At 58.3% G+C, this 19655-nt stretch overlaps 1 protein-coding gene across 2 annotated transcripts; it reads right to left on the minus strand.

The window, feature by feature from the left end:
* Nucleotides 1–2199: 2199 nt before the first annotated feature.
* On the minus strand, nucleotides 2200–16914 carry GRK6 (G protein-coupled receptor kinase 6). 2 transcript variants are annotated; one of them, XM_086621521.1, is made up of 16 exons: nucleotides 16863–16914; nucleotides 13304–13399; nucleotides 10524–10636; nucleotides 10123–10200; nucleotides 9749–9849; nucleotides 8370–8462; nucleotides 7996–8059; nucleotides 7234–7374; nucleotides 6342–6532; nucleotides 5506–5543; nucleotides 5270–5359; nucleotides 4970–5178; nucleotides 4556–4693; nucleotides 4178–4315; nucleotides 3883–4017; nucleotides 2200–2344 (listed from the first exon to the last, which is right to left on the minus strand). In XM_086621521.1, the coding sequence occupies exons 1-16, from the start codon at nucleotides 16912–16914 to the stop codon at nucleotides 2294–2296; spliced, it is 1728 nt and encodes a 575-aa protein (XP_086477647.1). In that variant the 3' UTR covers nucleotides 2200–2293. The 2 variants fall into 2 exon arrangements, with proteins under 2 accessions (XP_086477647.1, XP_086477646.1); XM_086621520.1 differs by having other exon boundaries at nucleotides 8370–8507.
* Nucleotides 16915–19655: the final 2741 nt, after the last annotated feature.

Here is a 19655-nt window from a genome sequence, read left to right on the forward strand (position 1 = left end):
GGTGCGGTGGGAGCAGTAATCCCCAGGCAGTCCCCATCCCCCCACCCTGCCTTCCTTCTTTCCATGGCTGCAGAAAATTCCTGGATTTTACCCCAAGATGCCCCCTCCGAGTGTGAGAACTCCTCCTCGGCCTGCTCCCATAGCAACTGTTCCCTAGCTACCCAGCCGCACTTGCTATTCTCATCCCTGTGCAGCTGTGTGTGGCCCCCCCCCATGCTGCACACGAGGCTGCCGACAGCCCTGGCGCCGACCCCAGACCCTAAACCCACCCTGACGAGGCTGCCTCCCTTCACAAGCTCCCCCCCGGCAACCATCCTGATCCTAGCCCTGCTCACGCCGTGTTCTCCCTTGGAAGGGCTGTCCCTTGGGCTGAAGCAGCGCTTCGTGCTGGCACAAGGTGCCCCTCTGCACAGAACCCCCCAAAGCAGCAATGCGGAGTGCCCAGAGGGGAGCAGGACTCTGCCCACAGCACACATGTGACAGCCCAGGAGGGGCTGTGCCAAGGGCAGACATAGGAGCGGAGGACATGCCCCAAAGAGGACCACAGCAGACACGAACACAGCAGCACAAGGCCTTGTACCTGTCATGCCCCTGCACTGATCCAAACCACCCAGCAGAAGCCACCAAGGGCCACCCACAGTCCCCAGGGCTCAGCATCAGCCCTTGCCTGCAGGACAGGAGCACCAGCAGAGCTCATGGCAGCCCAGGAATGGGGGTCCCAGCTCCTTTCCTCCTTACAGTCAACCCGGCACAGCCTCCCTTCACACGACAGCAACACAAGGTACGGCAAATCTTACTCTTAACAAAAGGTTAAAAATTTAAATACTCTCCAACTTTAGTGCAAGGCAAGCAAATGATACCACAGGTCCGAGTAGGTGCTCAGCCCCGCCGGGGGGCCTGGCTCAGAATGAGCACGAGGCAGCAGCACGCATACGTGCACACGTGTGCGTACATACACACACACAGAAGAAACAAGTTATTGCTCGGGTCACAGCTGGAACAAGTGCGCACAAGAGGAGACAAGACGAGCAGAATGGAGAGGTGGGCTGAGCCCCACGCTGCTCCCCAGGGACATGCAGGGCTCTGGCCCTTCTGCTCCTGCCCTGAAGCGCAGGAGCTGTGCTGGCTCCCCAGGACCCCTGGGGCCACACACTAAGCCTGTATGACGGGTGGGCTGCTCCTGGCCCCATTCACTCTTGGGTCACAGCATGACCCTGGGAAGGAACATTCCCTTTACCACGGCTTTGGTCTGCGAGAGCAGAGCCGCTTACGGGTTTGCTCCTCTGATACCGAGCTGGGTCTGGGGACTAGAGTACCCCAACACGCAGAGAAGGCTGGTCTGGAGCTGGTGGGACCATGCTGGGGCCATCCTGCACCATGCCAGGGATCAGAACAACCCTTTGGACCCACAGCAGGTACCTCCTGAGCAGGTGCCGTGGAGCGGCTGGGTCCTGCTGTGCTGCAGGCAGCCTGCCGGCGGGCTGGAGAGGGGACGGGATCAGCTCCTTGGAGCTGGCAGCATGTGTGAGACGAGGCAGGAGGAAGCTGGCTCCAGCAGACAGGGAAGCAGGAATGAGGCAGTGACGCTCTGCTGCCAGGATGCAATGGTAGATGCTTTGGCACAGCAGTTTCCTGTGCCTCGCAGCTGAGCAATGGACTCCGCTGGAGCCAGGGACGCCTCAGCGCAGCCAGAAAGAGGTCCAGGAAAGATGCTTTAGACACCTCAAGGCACAGAAGGCCTCTGCCTAGGACTCCCTGGTACAAAGCTGGGACTGTCGCTCCTCTCATAGGAGGACATTTGTGCCTATGACAGGGTGGGGGCAGTGCAGGCCCTCACCTATAGATTAAAAACCAACATGTGATATGTACAGACCGACGTATATAAATATACACCAACCCTGCAGTGCCGCTTCGGCACTGTGGAATGTGTCAGCAGAGCTGCTCCAGCCCAGCCTCGGCCCACGCCGGCACGATCCCTCCCTCCCACCCTGGGTCCGGGAGGGGAGCGGCAGCCGGTGGGCGGCAGCAGCACAATCCCAAGTGGCAGATTCAGAAACATCCAGGTCCGTTCCAGGCACGAGGGCTTGTGCCCAGCCAGAGCACCTCCACCCGAGCTGCACGCTGCTGCCAGCCTCGGAGCCATCCTTACAGTCTTCAAATGACAGACGTGTAAAGCTGTAAACAAATCCACCTTGTGGGGCCGTGGCTACCTCTGTCCTTCAGGCTGGGCTGTTGTTCTGCTGGGCACCTGGAGAGGTAAGGGGGTCCCAGGGGCTGGAGAACAAGCTGTGCTCTACAGCCGGGTGGGCTCTTCCTCACTGTCGCTGCAGTTTCCACAACAGTCCTGAAGTCAGAAGGGCAAGGAGAAGGAGGAGGGAGAGAGGAGCACAGCAAGCAGAGGGTGAGCACGGTCACGCAACCCAGCCTACAGCTGCCGTCGGGCAGGGAAGGCCCAGGTTTCCCCCCAGCCTGCGCGTGGGAGAGCTACACGGAGGCAAGGGGGTGGAGGGGTCCCCCAGTCTGCACAGAAACAGTTAAGCTGCATCTGGGGGTTTAGCTCCTGGCAGACAGACTGGTAAGCACACAGCTGACTAGCTCAGAAGCTGGGAAGAAGATGGGCTCCATGGACTACAGCCACCCAGGGAGACAGCTCAGGGCCAGCACAGACGATCTGCCCCGCTCATGGCTCAGCTGGCCTCAGAAGCCCTCTTGCTGGAACAACAGGGAGTCTGAGCACAGGGAAATGCCAAACCGTTCATGGTTTCTCAACCCTTCAGTGTGTCCCAGACATCTGAAGAGGAGTGAAGGGAACTTCCCGCAGCCCCCTGGGAGCAGAGCTCCCAGCAGCGGCAGTGCAGGGGCAGCTTTGGCTCAAGCAGAGGGCAAGGCCTCCCCACGAAGACGGCGAGAGCAGGGAAGCAGGATTAGTGGCTCAGGGGGAAGTTAGAACAACAAGCAGCTTGTGCTCTGCTGGGGGAAGGGTTAGGCACTGAAGGACAAAACTCCTCTTTCCCAGATCTTGCCATGTCCGTGGGCCACCAGGTATTTCCCTGAGCAGAGCAGCCAGGAGAGACTGCTCACCTCTGGAAAGAGAAAACATGTGGCAAATCACAGCTCAACCCCTGCCACAGGCAGCTGCCCATCCTCTGGCAGGTCCTGCCTGCCTCAGGAAGGGCTGGGTATCTCAGCCCAGAGCTGGCTCCGGCTAAGGCAGCCCACTGAATGGTGAAGCACAACTCGGAGCTCATCGGGGAAGCAGGAGTCAGCACCGGGTAGCTGAGAGTGGGTTCAGAGCCAGCCACGCTCGAGTCCCACAGCTGCAAGCAGCTGTCGAGAGGCAGCAGCCCAGACTTTGCCAGTCCTGGAAAGAAGGCAAAGACTGTTCCGGGCAGAGGAGACAGGCAGGCAAGCAAACCCATAGCAGCTGCGAGACATTTCCGTTCTCCTCATCCCTCGAAAGCACTGCTCTCTCTGCCTGCTCGAGGTCTGGCAGACATGCTCTGGGGAGCCCAGGAGTCCATTCCAAGAGCAAGGTATTGAGGGATGGATGGCATTATTCGTGTAGGAAGGGAGCAGACTTGTTATTTTAGTGCCTTCAACAACATCCCTCTGCCTGTGTGACTGCAGCACGTTTAGCCAGGACACTCCATCCCAGCCCCCTTGACTCCTCCAGCACAAGGAGTGCCAGTCAGGCGAGGGTTGGCTCCCTGCAACCTTGTGCAGGTCCCCCTGAGAGCCCTGGACTCCAGCCACCCAGCACAAGGGAAAACTCTGCCTGCTTCCACCTCATGCCCACCTCTCTGCCCACCTCCACTCCAGGCAGGAGTGGGCTCGTTGCTGCTAGAGGATTTGCTGGGGAGGAAACACTGGGCAAACTCTTACCTGTCTGCTAAATAAGCGCTGGAGCAACCCTTTTTTGGGCTGTGGAGAAGGTTGCCCTTTCCAGTCCAGGTCTGGGGGCACCGTGCCGTCTGTGCTAAAGACATTCAGCTCCTTAAAACACTCTGTCTCGATCATCTGGAAGAGGGTAAAGATGGCTGCAGCAACTGCCACACATAGCCCATCACCAAGGGCCCAGCAGAGCACAAGAGCAGCAGGGACAGCACAAACCCTGCAAGACACTGCACTCTGCCATGGTGGGCACAAGCAGCAGCAAAGACCTGTCCTGTAAACTTACTTCATTCTGCCAAGGAATGGGCACGCTTCCTGTAGCAAACTTCTGGTAGAAGTCATTGTCCGTGGGTTCCAGTTCCACTCCTTTCACCGTGGAGAACTGCTCGATGTCCAGAACATCCTTGCAGTAGATGGCCTGGGGCTAAACAGCACAAAGACTCCTCTAATGCCAGGCTCCATGAAGATGCCACCACCTCAAACAACTGTGGCTCATGGCCAAGCCCAGGCCTCCTCTCCCTGCAGCCTAGAGCTTGATTGAGCCCTGTTCTGCCAGACTCCAGAAACAAGAGGGAAAGGGATGGGCCCCATCTCCTCAGGCGAGCCACCCCAGAGCTCCTGCTTCCCTTGACAGCACCAGGTCAGGACACAGACAGGCACTTACATCTGGCTTGAAGGGGGGGTCCAGCATGCCTGCTTCCAGCCTCCTGAAGTTGAGGTGCTTGAAGAGAGGGTGCTCCTTCACTTCCTTGGCCCCAGCTCCTTGGCACCCCAGGCGCTCCAGAGGGTCTTTGCACAAGAGCTGCAACACAAAGAAAATCAGTGCCCTGGGTGGCGGATGCTTCCAGTAGGAGCAGCCCTGAGGTGGGCTGGGCTCCTGCAGCGTATGTCTCTAGGGATGGCATGGGACCACTGGCAGCTGGGAGAGTGAGGAATTAAGACACTCTGGACCCTCCTGCGCTGCCTTATCAGAAACAAGGGAACCTGGCTGCCACTCACATCTCTACATGCCTCTATGTTTCTTTTGCTGTGAGCAAAGAGGTGGTGGGAATGAAGGGACAGGGATGCACACTCGTACCATGGTGCAGAGAGAGCGGGCATAGGGTGAGAACTTCTCCGAGTACTCCTCCTGCACTTCCTTCACCAACCGCTCCACCTCCTCCCGCTTGATCTTCTTCTTGCGCTGCTGGAAGGGGGACTGTCCCTCGATCATCTCGTACACCAGGCAGCCCAGAGCCCACCAGTCTGGGCTGAATGTGTAGCGCTCGTTCTTCACCACCTCTGGAGCTACACAGGAGCAGGGGTGAAGGACCCGTGAGGGCAGGGAGAGCATGTGTGCAGTCAGAGAACACTTTCAGATTAAACCAGGGCCACTTACCCATATAGCCAACTGTCCCCACCCGGCCCTTGATTGTTTGGCCCTCCGGCACATGCACAGCTAGCCCCAGGTCTGAGATACGGATGTGACCTGCACAGAGGAGGGGGCAAATTAACAGGATAAGGTCAAGGTCAAAGGACAATGTTTGCAGCTGCCAAGAACACAGAGCAACCCTGGTGCAAGCAGAGGAAGAGAGAAGGACCCAGGCCCAGGGCTTCTCTCAACCCTGCACTCACCGTGGTCATCCAGCAGTATGTTCTCTGGCTTCAGATCCCTAGGAAGGAAGAGACTTGATTAGCAAGAAGCCCGTTGTCAAAGCAAAGGACACAAAGAGCAGTGACATCTCAAGAAGTCACAGATAAGCAGCAGAGGGATGCAATGCCCCTGCCCAGGGCACACAGATGACTTTCCCCTCACCCCCTGCCCCAGAGTTAGGTCTGCAAGCTCTCCCTTCCTGGGCAGAGAGGCAGGTCAGGACAACCTTTAACCCTCCAGAAGAAAGCAGTGAGCCGGTGGCTGATTCTCTCTTTGCAGGTGCAGAGCTCGCTATGGGGAAGGCCATGCAAGACAGAAGGAGCAGAGGCTTCTGCTTGTCCTGCCCCAGGGCAAGGCGCAGGGTAGGGCTAGAAGGAGCTTTCCCAGCCCCTGCGTTTAGCCATGCTATCCTCAATGCTGCATCACAGAACCTGGTGAATAGCCATACAATCAGCTCATTCTCCCTCCTGCCCAGCTCTTGGTCTGGAGCTATCAGGGCAGCCTACCCTCCTTTGTTCTAGTGTCAATACTGCCCGGGGAGCTAAGCACCCAAGTGCCTGCCTGAGGCATTCACAGCATGATCACATCCTGTTCTTGGCGATCATTTACCAGCACGAGGAAGCCAAGCTAAACTCCCCTCTCTCCCACGAGATCAGCTTTCTGTTCCCGATCCCCTCTCACCCAGCTCTGTGCTGCTTTCAAGCCTGAGCTTATTTTCTTGAGCAGACAGACCCAGCTGAGCTAGTAAGAGCAGCAGGAACCCTCTTGCTTCTGCAGCCCCTACAAGGTCTCCCAGCAGGGACCAGGCAGCGCGCACCTGTACACTATCCTCTCCTGGTGCAAGTCCTCGAGGCCACAGCAGATCTCGGCAGCATAGAAAGCTGCCCGGGGCTCCTCGAAACCAGCCTCTCCCATGTGGTAGATATGGAACTTGAGGTCCCCTCCATTCATGAGGGTCAGCACTAGGCAGAGAGCATCTTTAGTTTCATATGCATAGGCTAAGCTCACCTGCAATTCAGGGCAGAAAGGCTGTTAGAAGACACAGCTGGAAGAGGGAGGTACCCACACTCTGACAGGCACTTTGTCACCCAAGCAGCCACCCACGGGCAGCAGGACTGGGCCTCTGCCAGCAGTGGAGGCAAACCGGGGAACTGTGCAAACCCAGGGAGGACATGGAAGTGCACAGCAGCCCCTGCACACCCTCAGCTTTCCTCAAACAGAGAGGACACCATTTCCCTGAGCCAGAAGTGCCCCCCTCCAGGGCAAGCAGCACCCAAGAGCAACCCCAGGGCAGCATCTGATGAATCCTCCATAAGGAGAGGTTTTGGGCTGTTCACATCTCAGTGCAGCCAGGGAGAGAGCTCCCCACCATACAGCTCAGGGCTAGGCTTCTGCTCATTTGGCTGTCTGGAGAGACAGTTCTTGCTGCTTTCCTCTGCCCCAGAGGTTAAGGTGCCTGAGAGACCAGCTGGGTGTTTGGGCCTGACTTTGGGGGCATTTAGGTCATTTTGTGGAGGCACTAGGAGGTCCCGCCAGACCTTAGCCTTGTGAGAGATCTGCAGCCACCAGGGCAGGTGGGCGGCCCACCCCATGGGCAGGGCCGGCTCCTGTCTCCCCACACCAAGTGAGGAGCACAGAGGTGCCAGGCTGGCTGGTTGGAGGAAGAATCAACCACTGCAGCAAAGTGAGAGCAATTCCTATGTACTTACTACAAACCTACTGTTCACTTTTTCCAGGATCTGTTTCTCATTCAGGGCCATGGCCTCTCCCTTCCGCTTTTTGATCCGCTTCTTCTCCAGCTTCTTGCAGGCATACATCTTCCCTGTGGCACGCACTTGGCAGGCACAAACCTGGAGGGGAGACAAGGCTCAGCATCCTCCCACTGCCGTTTCCAGGGTGGGGGTCTAGGTTCTGCCCTCAGGAAGAGGCACGGGAAGGCAAAGATGTCGCTGTCCCTGCCTTGCTCTGAGGTAAGCAAGAAGGCTGCTGTCAAAGCAAGGACACAGGGAGCAGTGACATCTCCAGATGTCACAGATAAGCAGCAGAGGGCTGCAATGCCCCTGCCACCTGTAGCAGCACCATGGCTGGGGACTGGGAAGACAGAAGGCCACTCCAGAAACAGAAGGAAGCTTGACAGTGAGAGTTTTCAGGAGTGCAGTTTCTCCTGCCAAGATACCAGGAACAGACCCGGCTCTCTGCCCAGGCAGCAATACGAACCACAGGGCACGTGCTACCTACCCTGTGCAACACCACCAGTGCCTGGCTCCTGCCGCTCAGGAGGAACGGACAGATCATGCAATGCCCAGCACACAGCAGTCCCCAGTGCAGACCCCCCCCCGCAGCCAGAAGCACCCGCCTCCAGGTGCTGGAGCAGCTTGTGGCACACTGATGGCTGACCCAGGCCCACAACTGGCAGCAGGCAACAGTGGCTGCCTGGTACCCTGAATGCAGAGGGTATGCTGGTCACTCACCTCCCCAAAACCGCCCTTGCCCAGTACACGGTACTGGCGGAAAGTGTTTTTGGTCACTGGCTGCCTGTGAGGCAAAGGAAAAGGAGTGAGATGAGAGCAGGGTCTGAAGCCCAAACCATCCCCATGCCCTGGCCTGAGAGTCTGTGGCTTGCCCCAGAACCCCTGCTCAAGCAGACCTTGCTTCCCTGCGAGGTGAGCAAGGCTGAGGCAGCCAGTAGAGGCTGATGGTGCCAATAAAGGGCCCTGAAGGAGAGTGAGAGCAGACACAGGCCCTTGGCTCCTTCCAGGGCCCAGCACAGGAAGGAGTTCAAGGACCCTTCAGGCAGCCCGTGCGAGCAGGGTGCAGGTCTCCCAATGATGCCAGGGAGCATTACCGTTCCAGCCATTTCCACTGCAGGAAGCGGTTGAAGTACAAGCTGTCGAGGTAGTCAGCAAAGGGGGCCACGCTCAGGTAGTCGTGGATAAGCCTAGGAGAGAGCAGAGCCAGTAAGTTTGCTGAGAGCTGATCACAGCCGTGGAAAAGGTTGGTGGTCCAAGGAAAGAGGTGAGCAGGCTCAAGAGCCTGGTCACTTTGCAATCCCCTCATCCAGCCTGGCAATGAATCACCTGTGCAGCCCTGGCCCAGAAAGCCCGCCCTCTGCACTAAGCCTGATGCAGAAGGAAGGTGCGTTGGAGGTAGCGCTGTGATGAACACAGCACCCTGGGATGGGGCTGGCACTGCTAATTGTGGCCTCTCAGCACCAGCCTGGGCTGTGGGACAAAGGGGGATGATGGGACTCTTTGCAATTGCCCCTCTGCTCACAGGGAAAACGCATGCTCAAGGCTGTAATCAGCTGCGGAAAGCTGCTAGCAATGTTCAGCACCAGGCGCCGAGTTGTTCACTTTCAGATTAATATACAGCACAAAAGGCCACAGGGGATCCTGCTCAAGAGAGCTAACTGTCTCAGAGACCAGTGCCAGGGCTGCCCAGCAGAGTAAAGAGCCTTAGACACAGCGTCTAGACTGGAGACATGCATCAAGGAGAAGCGGATGGGCTCTTCCCCTTTCAGAGCTTGCCAAGAGAGGCAGGGCCCAGCCCCGAGGCTCTGCATTCAGACAGCGACACTAGTTACCACACACAGAGCTAATGCTGCCCAGAAGACTGCAGCAAACCCATTGCCACCGCCCAGCACTCGATTAGGCAACGTGCTCCAGCTACTGTTCAGGGACGGGTGGAGGCCGTAAGCCTGGTTTGCCCAACAGCTTCCGCTTCCCACCTGGAGCCAGGACCTCAGCCACGGCGATGGGAACAGAGATGACCTTAGATCCCTGCAGCAACAGCCAGCATAACCTAACCGCAACAGCCACATGTGCAGCCAGCGGGAGAGGACAGCTGGCACCGGGATGGCAGCTGTCAGCTCTGCTCTATGGGTGCCTACGAGATCCTGGCAGAAGTCTAGGAACAGCATGGCCAGATGCTGAGGCTTGCTGAAACAGGGTCTTCCCAAATGGCAACTCAGACTCATGGCAGACCAAGAGGAGCGACAGAGGTTTCTGCAGCAGCTTGTGGCTCCTGGAGCCCACTGGAGCTCCTTGCATTTGCTTTCCTGCAGCTCTGCTGCAAACCGCCAGCCCAAAACTCTGCAGGCACCAGCCTTAGCACCAGCCCTCACTCTCCTGGAGGAAGGGACCATCAGGGTCAGGGCAAGTTAGCTGCAGCACCTACCCCATGCTGCGGTGCCACGCACAGGCAGCCCTCAGCCCTCCAACTTACTTAGTGGATTCCTTGAAGAGCTCCTTGGAAGGTTCCTGCTCCAGCCTCTCACAACAGGCATCCACCAGCTGCGAGGGGACTTCAGGCACATGGTCCTCACTCTAGGGACAAAGGGATGGAGTCAGACATAGGGAATGGAGCACAAGGATCCTCCCAGGACGGAGAAGCCCACAGCCACAGCACACAGACATCCATCTGCTTTAGGGCCAGTGGGAAAAGCAGCAATGGTCGCTTGTGAGGTAGTGGGGTGGCTCTGTACTCTGCCCTCACCATCCTGCCCAGCACGTTTGCTGTGGCAGGACATGGGTAATGACAGCTGTCAGCTTTCCAACTGCTCTACCACTGCAGGCAGCAAACACAACCCTCTTACTCACGTTTGGCTTCAAGTACTTTTCAATCAGGTGCTGCCCGCATTCCTTCCGCTTCTCATCTGGAGCCACTTCGTACCCTGCCTACACAGAGCAAACAGCATGAGGAGCAGGTCCAGCCAGGAACCAAGCCTTGCTACCGGGCAACAGCTGCAAAGCAGCAACATCCTCTGCCCAAGGTTTCCCGTGCTTTCCTGGAGAACCAGATCTCCAGCGAACAGCTCCCTAAGCAAAGGCCCAGCCCTATCTTGGAGAAACTGCAACTCGCAGGTTTTTCCTTCAGGAAAACCCTACATGCCCAGAAGTACCTGGCAACTGCCGGAGCACCCAGAGACAACCGGTCCATGCCCAGGGTGCCAAGAACATCCCTGCCTACCCCAACGAAGTATGACGGGCTTTGCTCTTACCACGGCATCCAGGAACTTGACGCAGCGTGCCAGCTCAGGTCGTGTCTCGCAGAACTGCCGAAAGAGCATGTGCCCAATGGGCTGCTTCTCGCACAGGCTGTGGTAGTCCCGCTCTGCAAATGAGGAGAAGCTCACTCACTGCCAATCCCCAAGGGGAAGCCATAGCCCACTGCCCTGGCCACAGGCAGCGGTAGAAAGGCTTGTGACTTGTCAGCTGGCTGCTCACAGGTCCCACCAGCCTGAGACTCCCAGGAGAGTGAAATGGACCCAAGGGGGACAAGAGGCATGATCGAGCTTTTACGTTCCCGTATGGAAGGTCTTCTTCCCTGAAAGAGGTTTGACCTGCTGTTCTGCACAGCCTGCCCCTCTTGTTTCTAGCAAGGGATCTTGGTGTCTCCTGCTCGCCTGGAGGCTCTCTTCTCAAACCTCTCCCCAGGAGATTGACCGACTACTCCAGATACACAATGCTCCTTGGAAAATGAGGAACACACCGAGCTTATTTCGAGGCAGATCGTCCAGGCTAAGAGCTGCTCTGGTGACTCTTAAAAACCCACTCATATTCCCAAAGGCTCTGCTGGGAGCAACAGCATCAAAATGGGGGACCCCACTTCCACAGATGTCCTGTTAATGCTGCACACAGCAATTAGACCCCCCCACTCCATGGGACAGCCACTCGCTTCTACATCAACTCCTACTGCCCTCTGGAGCTCGGCTTCCCTGCTGATTCCTCCTACTCCCCTCTGGAGTCTGGCAGCCCAGGCACAAACCCTTTGACTATCCAGAGAACTTCCAGTTCTCTGTTTTTTTTCCCTTCCCTTCCACTCATAAGATGTTGTCCGATCGTGGTCCAGAACAGATTTCTGTTACAGCCATTGCCACCGAGGGCTGTGGGCTGCCTGGGGTGCAGATGCGCAGCCGTCCACCGGTGTGCAGGGGATCTTCCAGCACTCCCCGGTGCTGGGTACTGCCGGCCTTCCCCTCCCCACACAGTTTCTCCTGAGGAAGCTGCGGCTTCCTGAGGGTGCACGAGAGCGCAGAGACGGCCGGGCTGCAGTGGGGAGGAGGCCACCTCGCCAGCTCTGCTGCACCAGATGGTTTCCTTGTGTCTGCAAGGGAAGGAGTTCCCTTCAGCTGGGAGCAGGAGAGTTTGCTGACGGCGAGATCAGAAGCCTTCAGCTGCCCTCGCTGCTGCCCAGGCTCACACAGGGTTGCTCCCTGTGGCCAGGGCACACAAAGCTTAATTCTGCAGTGGGCAACCAGCCCACCGTGCCCATGGTCCTGCCAAGCCTTTGGAATAAGAAAGAAATGCCTTTCTAGCAGGCTGTGAGAGGAAACAAAACCACTCCAGCCAAAGAGTGACCCAAGCACAAGGAACGGGGTCATCTTTCCCACGGGGAAACCAAGCGAGGTGGCTGCCACCTGGGCCAGAAGCCCTTCTCACGTGGCTTTCCAAGGAGAAGTGGGGACACGGGCTGTGACAGCCAGCCGCTGGGAGGGACTCACCTCCCAAAGCATCACAAGGTCACTGTCCCAGACAATGGGACAGCAGACAGACAGACCATCAGCACTCACCACCGGCATCGGGCAGCACAACAAAGGTGACGTTCAGTGCTGGAAAACATGTCATGACACCCACAGGAAGGGTGGCTGCAGTTAGAAGATGGGCATCAGCTCAGTGAAAGCTCTCCTGAGGGCATACAACAGTCAGAGGAGCACAATGGGGCTGGGATGGCCAAGATGCGAGCTGCTAGGAAAGCCCACACCAGGGCTATGTTCAGTGCTCAGAACTTGCTCCAGAGAGGCAGTTTGCAGCAAAACCAAGGGTAGAGTCTCCATCTGGACTACACTCAGCTGCGACGCTGGCCCTGGGAGGTGGTGCACGGCAAGCTCCACAGCAGAACTGGGCTGTTGTGAGCTTGGAAGTTACAGTGTGGATGAGAGAGGTTGAGTTATTCCAAGTGCTACAGTCCCACGGGCCCTCAAAGGGAGCCGCCCCTCTCCCTGGGGCTGCCAGGACCTGGAAAACCTAGGTAGGGAGGAACTGGGGACTGGAGCTGCAAAACCCAAAGTCATTCAGCCCAGTGGTACATGCTCTGAAACAAGACCAGCACTGTGCCACTCTCCAGCTGGCAGTTGAATCCGGAGTGACAACTTAAACAAGCTCGCCCCTTCCCCGGAATTAGAGCATTCCCACTCTGCGCCTCAGAACAGTTTCCCATGATCTGAGGACCAAGCCTGCTGCACAAACAACCTTAAAACTATGAAGAGTACAAAGTGCAGTATTAAAACGACAGGCCAAGCCCTGCCCAGCTGTACAATTCTCATCTGTACTGCACAGCAAGAGTCCAGTTTTGCCTGAGTAAAGCTGCTGCATCGGTGTTGGAAGCTGAGGTCTGCAGCGCAGGGCTGAATCCCAGCCAGGGAGCCCAGAGGACATTAGCAAGACCTTGTTATTTAAGCAAAGGCACCCCAGAGGGATGCTCCAAAACTCTGCAACACTGAGCAAGTCTGCTTGCACAGACAAAGTGGCGTGTCTCTAGTGAAGCTCATTGTAGTCTGGAAGGTGTGTGGGTACACCAACAGGCGTTAGCCGGTGAGGACCACGCAGCTGGCACCACCCACCCATTGCTTCTTCCCTGCGCCCCGAGCTCCGAGTGATCCTGGCCAGGCTTTGGCCGACATGTGCCTCATTACATGTCCCTGACCCTCGTGACTCAACCGTACAACAACCGCGTGTGCTCACCCACTGCTCCGAGTGGAGCCTGGGCACCACATCTCACCGAGGGTTTGTCGAAGATCCTCGCAGAGGCTGATGTGGGGGAACTGCAGCATCTGGCGCCATTTCTTGCTCTTGCCTTTCCGGTTTCCACCACCACCTGCAGGGCACAACATCGGTACCATGAGCTACGAAGCAAGGACGTCCGATGGCAGCCCAGCCTTGCCAGGAGCCCAGAGAGGAGACATCCTCTGTCCATTTACACGAGCAAGCCCAGGCAAGGAAAACAAGATCGAAGTGGTACCGCCGTCTCCTGGCTGGTGGAACTAAAGCACTAGAGCCTCCGACTGCCAGAGGAAGCAGACAGACCAACCACTCTGGCTGCTGAACAAAGTCACAATCAAGACACTAACACATTTCACCTGGACATCTCAGTGACTTGCATTTAAGTTTGGAGAATCGGGGCAGGGGCAGGAATGTCTAAAGCCACAGGTTACTCTATGCCTGCACAAGAGTTCTCGGCTCTCGGGCCTGTCCTCAGGACTTCTGCATACTAATCACCTCTCCAGGCCAAGCCTTGCTAGGTGTGAAGCTCTTCCTGCTGTTCTATCGATGTTCATGCCACCTACTCATTCCAGACCGATTGCTTACTCCAGGGAGGGGCTCTCAGAGAGAGGACCCAAAGCTGGAAGACAGGAATTCCTGCTCTAAGTCTGGCTCCACAGACAACTCACTGCATTGCCCGGGGCTCATCGCTTCAGTTTCCCACCTGTGAAGTGGAGACACTCCCACCTTTCTCCAGAGATAAGCCAGCCTCAGAAAAGCAAGATCCAAGAACCAGATACTATTCCAACTTCAGTTGCTGGAGTAAATGCCCAGTGCTGTAGGACAGGGTGGGAAAGCTTCTAGATAGACCAAAAAATTTACATCATAGCAAGCACTAAGTACTGAAATACCGATTGCTAGGATCAGCCAACCTCCAGGGATTCCTTTCCCTCCTGCCCGGTGCCAACACACACACACAATCTCCCACCTCCCTTTGGAAATACATTAAACCACCCTGCCGAGTTGGGCCAAAGGCATGGCTTTCCAAAATCAGGGGGGTTGAACATCATTTATCAGCTCTTGAGAAACAGTTTCATAACACTTTCCTCCACTATGGATGCATTTCAGCCCTTAATCCTAGATACAATCCCTGGGCATCCAGTTCCTGGTGCCACAAGAGGCCTTGGTTGGACAGGCAGGTGGGACGGGGCCATCGCAGCAGGCCTTCTGCAGAGCCAGCCTCCGATCTGAGCCCCTGGCAGGCTGCGAGTTGCTGGGCTACATCTGCCCTGAACCAGCAGCCGGGCTGCACGATTGTACAAACTCAGGAAGGAAGTGACTCAAGGGTGAGCAGGGGTGGAAGAAACCAGCAGCACAGACACCTTCTTGTCAGCCATGGCCCCAACAAAACAGATGGGGACAACTAAGCGAGGGCAGAGGAGGACAAGCCATCTTCTCCCACAAGCAAGTGAAAGGCAGAGCAGTGCCCCACGGCACCCAGAGGACGAGGACCGGCAGCTTGCATTTCCTTCAGTTGTTTGCTTTGAAAGGAGGCTCCAGCGCCCTTCATGCACAGTTCTTCCGCTCCCTCCCGGCACCGCTGCAGCAAAGAGCCCAGCAGGGAACTCATCTCCTGCACACCAACCTCCCAGCAGCCCCATTTTGGGGATGGGGCATGGGGTGGTCCGCCTCCATCCAGAGCTCACCACGACGGGGCTTCGGGGCTCGGTGATAGCTCAAAGCTGGTCAGTTGTCCATCTGTCAGAGGCCAGCAGGCAAGGGGGACAACGGGGGAAGTATCCTTTACCTTCCCTGGGCCAAGCCCTTGTAGAAGGGTTGAGAGGAAATACAGAGCATGGTCATCCTATGGCAGCAGCTGACAATGGCTGGCAGCAGACCCCTCAGCACATCCAGGGTGATCCCAGCCCCGCACTCAGACAAGTATGCTCCTAAAAAAGGCTGAGGTGGAGCAAAGCACCTGGTGCTGCTGGATCCAGCCAGCAAAAAGGCTCTGTCCTGTCACACAGGCTGCCAGAGCTCACTCCAGCAGCCACCGCGGCCACCCAGCCCCGGGTGGGAGAGCCATGGACAGGCAGCAGAGCCACCTGCAGCTCTTGCAGGCCAGGAACTGTCCGGCATGAGCGTGGCAGTGGGTCATACCTGCCTGCAGCCAAAGTGCCCGCTGCCTGCCGAGGCTGAAGCACCAGAGGAGCGCTGGGAAGCACCACAGCAGTGGTCCGACACCTCGATCTGCATCAGCAACCAAACTCTGCTCTGCTGAAGGCACAAGCGGAGACAATCTCCTGGTCACTCACTCCGTGCGAGGCGGGGCCCTGTGTCTTCAAGTCCCACATGCCGCTGTTTGTTTTTGTTTGGATTTGGTTTTGAAACAAACCTTGCCATTATGAACCATCACGTCATGGTCCACCGCAGTCACTGTGTCTGAAGCACCTACACTAAGCCTGATTTTCAAGCAGCTCAAAAATGTTTCTGCCCGTGTAAATTTAATCTCATTGCTCTTTGCTCCCACAAATCTAATTCCTAAAGCTCTCTAACAGGATTTTAGTGGGCCCCTCGGGCTTGAAAATGGACTTGGTCTGGCCAGCTGCACACTGTGGGCCGGGAGGGACTGCACTTCCCCGCCACTGTACATGATCTAATGAACTCCCGGACGCCTGGCTGAATCAGATCTCTGCAAAGGACCAGGCTCCTGTGTGACAGACCTCCCAGGCCTCTCCATGAGCCATCCTGAGGTTCCTCTGCATGGCAGGCTGCATCCCCACCGAGGCCCTGGAATTCCGCCGTGACCCCTGAAGCAGCCGGTTCGTGGCCTCACAGCAAAGCTCCCGGTGCTGAGCAGGACCGGGGGCCGGGCCCGGTGCGAAGGTGGCGGAGGGGCGGGGCCCAGCGCTGCACTTTTGGCACCGGCCCTAGTGTGGGAAGCAGCCAGTTTACAGCCGAAATCGGCTTTTTTCCTCCTCCAGAGGCGTTTCCCCCTGCCAGAGGGGCGAGAGCAGCCTCTGGAAGGTGCAAGGCTGGCGGCCCGCAGCCTGGCGGGAGGCAGGCGGGGCCGCAGGGCGGATTCCACCCAGAGGGGCAGCGAGGCCGTCCCCCGAGGGCTCGGCACCGCCCGGAGGGGCACCGCGCGGGGCGCTGAGCAGCCCCCGCTGCCCGGCGCAGCGGCCAGCACCGGGGCTCCACTTAGGGCCGAGCGCTTTGAGGCGGCCCGTGCCCAGCCCGCGCCCTTCCCTCCCCGTTCTCAGCAGCGCCGCGGGCAGCCAAGGCACGGACCCCGGGAGGGACAGCCCGGGGCTGAGTCCCGGGAACGGACGCGACCGGAGCCTGCAGCCCGCCCGGCCACAGCCCAGGGGAGGGCACGTCGCTGCGGGAGGCGGCCCAGCGGGCTCAGGGCTCAGCTCACCGGCCGGCCGGCAGCCCCCAGGCACCGGGCGGGCTCCGGTGGGGCTCCGCGGCCGGGCTGCCCCGGGCCTGCCTGCACCACCGCCGCCCCGCGCCTGCCGCCTCCCCGCGGCCCGCCCCGCTCCGGGCACCGGCGTCCGCCCGGCGCTGCCGCTCACCTTCGCGGGCCTTGAGGAGGACGGTGTTGGCGACGATGTTCTCCAGCTCCATGGACCCGGGCGGCGCCGCCGTTTCCGCGTCGCTCCCCGCCGCCGCCTGCCGCCGCCGCCGCCGCCGCTGCCGCCGCGCCGTGCTCCGCCCACCCGCGCGCAGCCCGCCAATGCCTGCCCACGCTCCTCCCGCGCCGAGCTCCCATTGGCCCAGCCCCCCAGGAAGCCTCGCCCCTTCGCCGCTCCGCTGCCCTCCCGTTGGCCCCGCGGCGGGCGGGGGTTGTGGGAGGGCGGGGCGGGGAGAGGGAAACGCGCGTCATTCGGCGGCCATTGGCGAGGCCTTGCCGGGAAGAGGAGGCGGCAGCTGATTGGAAGGCGAGCGCAGCCGCCGCTCCGGGACGGATTGGGCGAGCGCCCACCGCAGGTCGGGATCCGCCTCCCCTGGAAACTGATTGGGTGGAGAGCTGCCACTCCGCTACTGGCTGGGTCGTGATAGGGGCGTTTTGTAGGGGGTGGGGCCGAGCGGCTGTTTATAAGCGGGTGCTGGCGGCGGGCTTTTCTACATGCGTGGGTGTTTGTGGGGCTCGTACGCTGAGTGGGGCTGCTGGTGGCCCACGGTCCTCTCCGAGGTGCCCTGTGCTCTTATGCAGAGCGGTTACGTGCTCAGGGAGCATCCCCCTCTTTGCAGCTTGGCCCTGCGTGTGCAATGGCCTCAGCAAAGTCTCCCAAGCACCTGTGTGTCCTGTGTTGGTCGATCCCTGCATCCCGCAGAGCTGTGCCTCGTCTCCCTGGTCACTGCTGCAGTGGAGGTTTGGGGTTTCTCCATCCCCTGGTGCCCTCAGCATTAGGGGTGTGGTGCTGCCAGCCTCGTCCTGCTGAGGCTGACTCCAGCGGCTGCTCTTGGGCTATTCTGAGTTCCCCTTCCTGCTCCTGCAGGCTTCTTCCCTCCATTGATTGCTTCAAAAGTCCTTTTTTTTTTTTCCCCACGTCAATTAGCATCAGGCTTACCCTGTCTGAAGACAAGCTGTGGTGTGCGAACCTCTTGTGGTTTGCTTCCCCAGCAATAAGTCGTTGACTTCTCTGGAGACCTCTGTCCTCCTTGAGCACCCCTTGGTAGTCTGTTGTCTTGTAGATGACCTGCCCGTTCCCTGTTTCTCCTCCTTAACCCTCTTACCTGTTAGCAAGTTGTGCTTGCCCCACTTTCCGCTCCTGACTTTTCGGTGCAGAAATCACCTTTGCCTTCCAGAGAGCTCCCATCTCTAACTCCAGCCTGCAGTTGATGCCTTGCGTGCAGCGGCTGGTGGCAGTGGGGCTGTCCCAGGTGCGAGGCTGGTGGTGGCCAGGATATGGAACAGCATGTGGTGGTGGGCAGGATCCTCCACTGGCCTCTGTTGATGGTGACTTTGTGGTGGTGGCCAGGCTGGGCCCCTGAGCACTGCTCAGCCAGGCCATGCTAGCGAGCAGGAGGGAAGAGGTTCATGTCCTCAGGCTGTAGCAAAGCTGATAATAACACTAATTATTCCAAGCACTCCTTGCCTGCGCAATGGGTACTGACAGTGGTCTGCCATGCCCTTCAGTATCCGCTGGAGATCGGGTGTCGCATCTCCTGGTTGTGAACCCACAGCGATAGCAAGAAGGAGGATGCTTTGCCCTGCCATAATGCAGAGGTGATCTCCTGTGTCACTCTGCCGTGAAGGATGAGCTTGCCGTAAGCTTTCTTATTTCAGAGCTGCTCTCCTTTTAAAGGTGGCACTTGCTTATTTTGAGCTTCAAATACAACGACTTTGTTTCCATGCATTTGCAGACTTCACCCTTAGGTTGCTACTTTCAGTTTCCTCCCAGCTGGCGTTTTTCTAGCACCGTTCCCACCACTGGCAAGAGACCGAAGGAGTCCTGGTGTCCCAACAGAGCCTCTGGCAGCCCAGGTGTGGAACTGGTGCTCTGCTTTTTAGCTCTGCAGAGGGGATGTGGCCTGGAGAGGGAGAGGGTTCCAAACCCAAGCCTATCAGAGGAGTAATTCAAGATAATCTTAAGAAATTGGAGAAACAGCCTGAAAATGCAGGATGCAATTCCAGCTGAATGAGCGCAAGTGCTGCAGTTGGGCAGGAGTAATCAGTGCTTCAAGGGGAGCCACTTTCCTGGTGGTACTGGGGTCACGGTGGCTCGTGAGCTGGGCAGGAATAAAGGTCATGCTGTGGCCGATTAAGCGGACTTTGTACAAACTTGGAATGGAAAGGGTCATTGCGGAGAGACGGAGCAACCTGCTCAACCCCGCTGCCGCGGGCAGGACCACTATGCTGGACGGCAGCACAGTGGGAGATGCACGGTGGGGAAGCTCTCCTCGGAGCCCCCCAGCACCCATGTAGTTCCTGGGATGAAGAGGGGTCCAGGCACTCCCAGACCCTGTCCAGCCCTCAGGATTTGATATGTTGGACATCAACCTGAAGCTCCCTTCAGTGGCTTGGATGTTGTCCTGATGCCAGCACAGGCTGGCTGTTCCAGTGTCTCCTCGCCCAAGCAGGGAGGTCCCTGCATACCCACACTCTGGCTGGTCCCTAGCCCCTCCTGCCCTGCAGCATCTCGGAGCCACGCACTCATGCCCAGGAGGAGGGACGGTGCCTGGTCCCCTGGTTGGCCCCAGCAGCGCTGGGCGTGGGTGAGGGCAGGGTGCACGAGCCGGGGCACCACAGGGCCCCGGAGTGCTGCCCACGGGGCTGGTGCTCCTCGAGGAGAACTCCTCTCCTCTCCCCAAGCTGAGCTGGGCTGGCCAAGTCCCCATCAGGCACCCTCGTCTCCCTGGGT

Source organism: Tauraco erythrolophus, chromosome 16 (assembly GCF_009769465.1).
Source record: "Tauraco erythrolophus isolate bTauEry1 chromosome 16, bTauEry1.pri, whole genome shotgun sequence".
NCBI lineage: Eukaryota > Metazoa > Chordata > Aves > Musophagiformes > Musophagidae > Tauraco > Tauraco erythrolophus.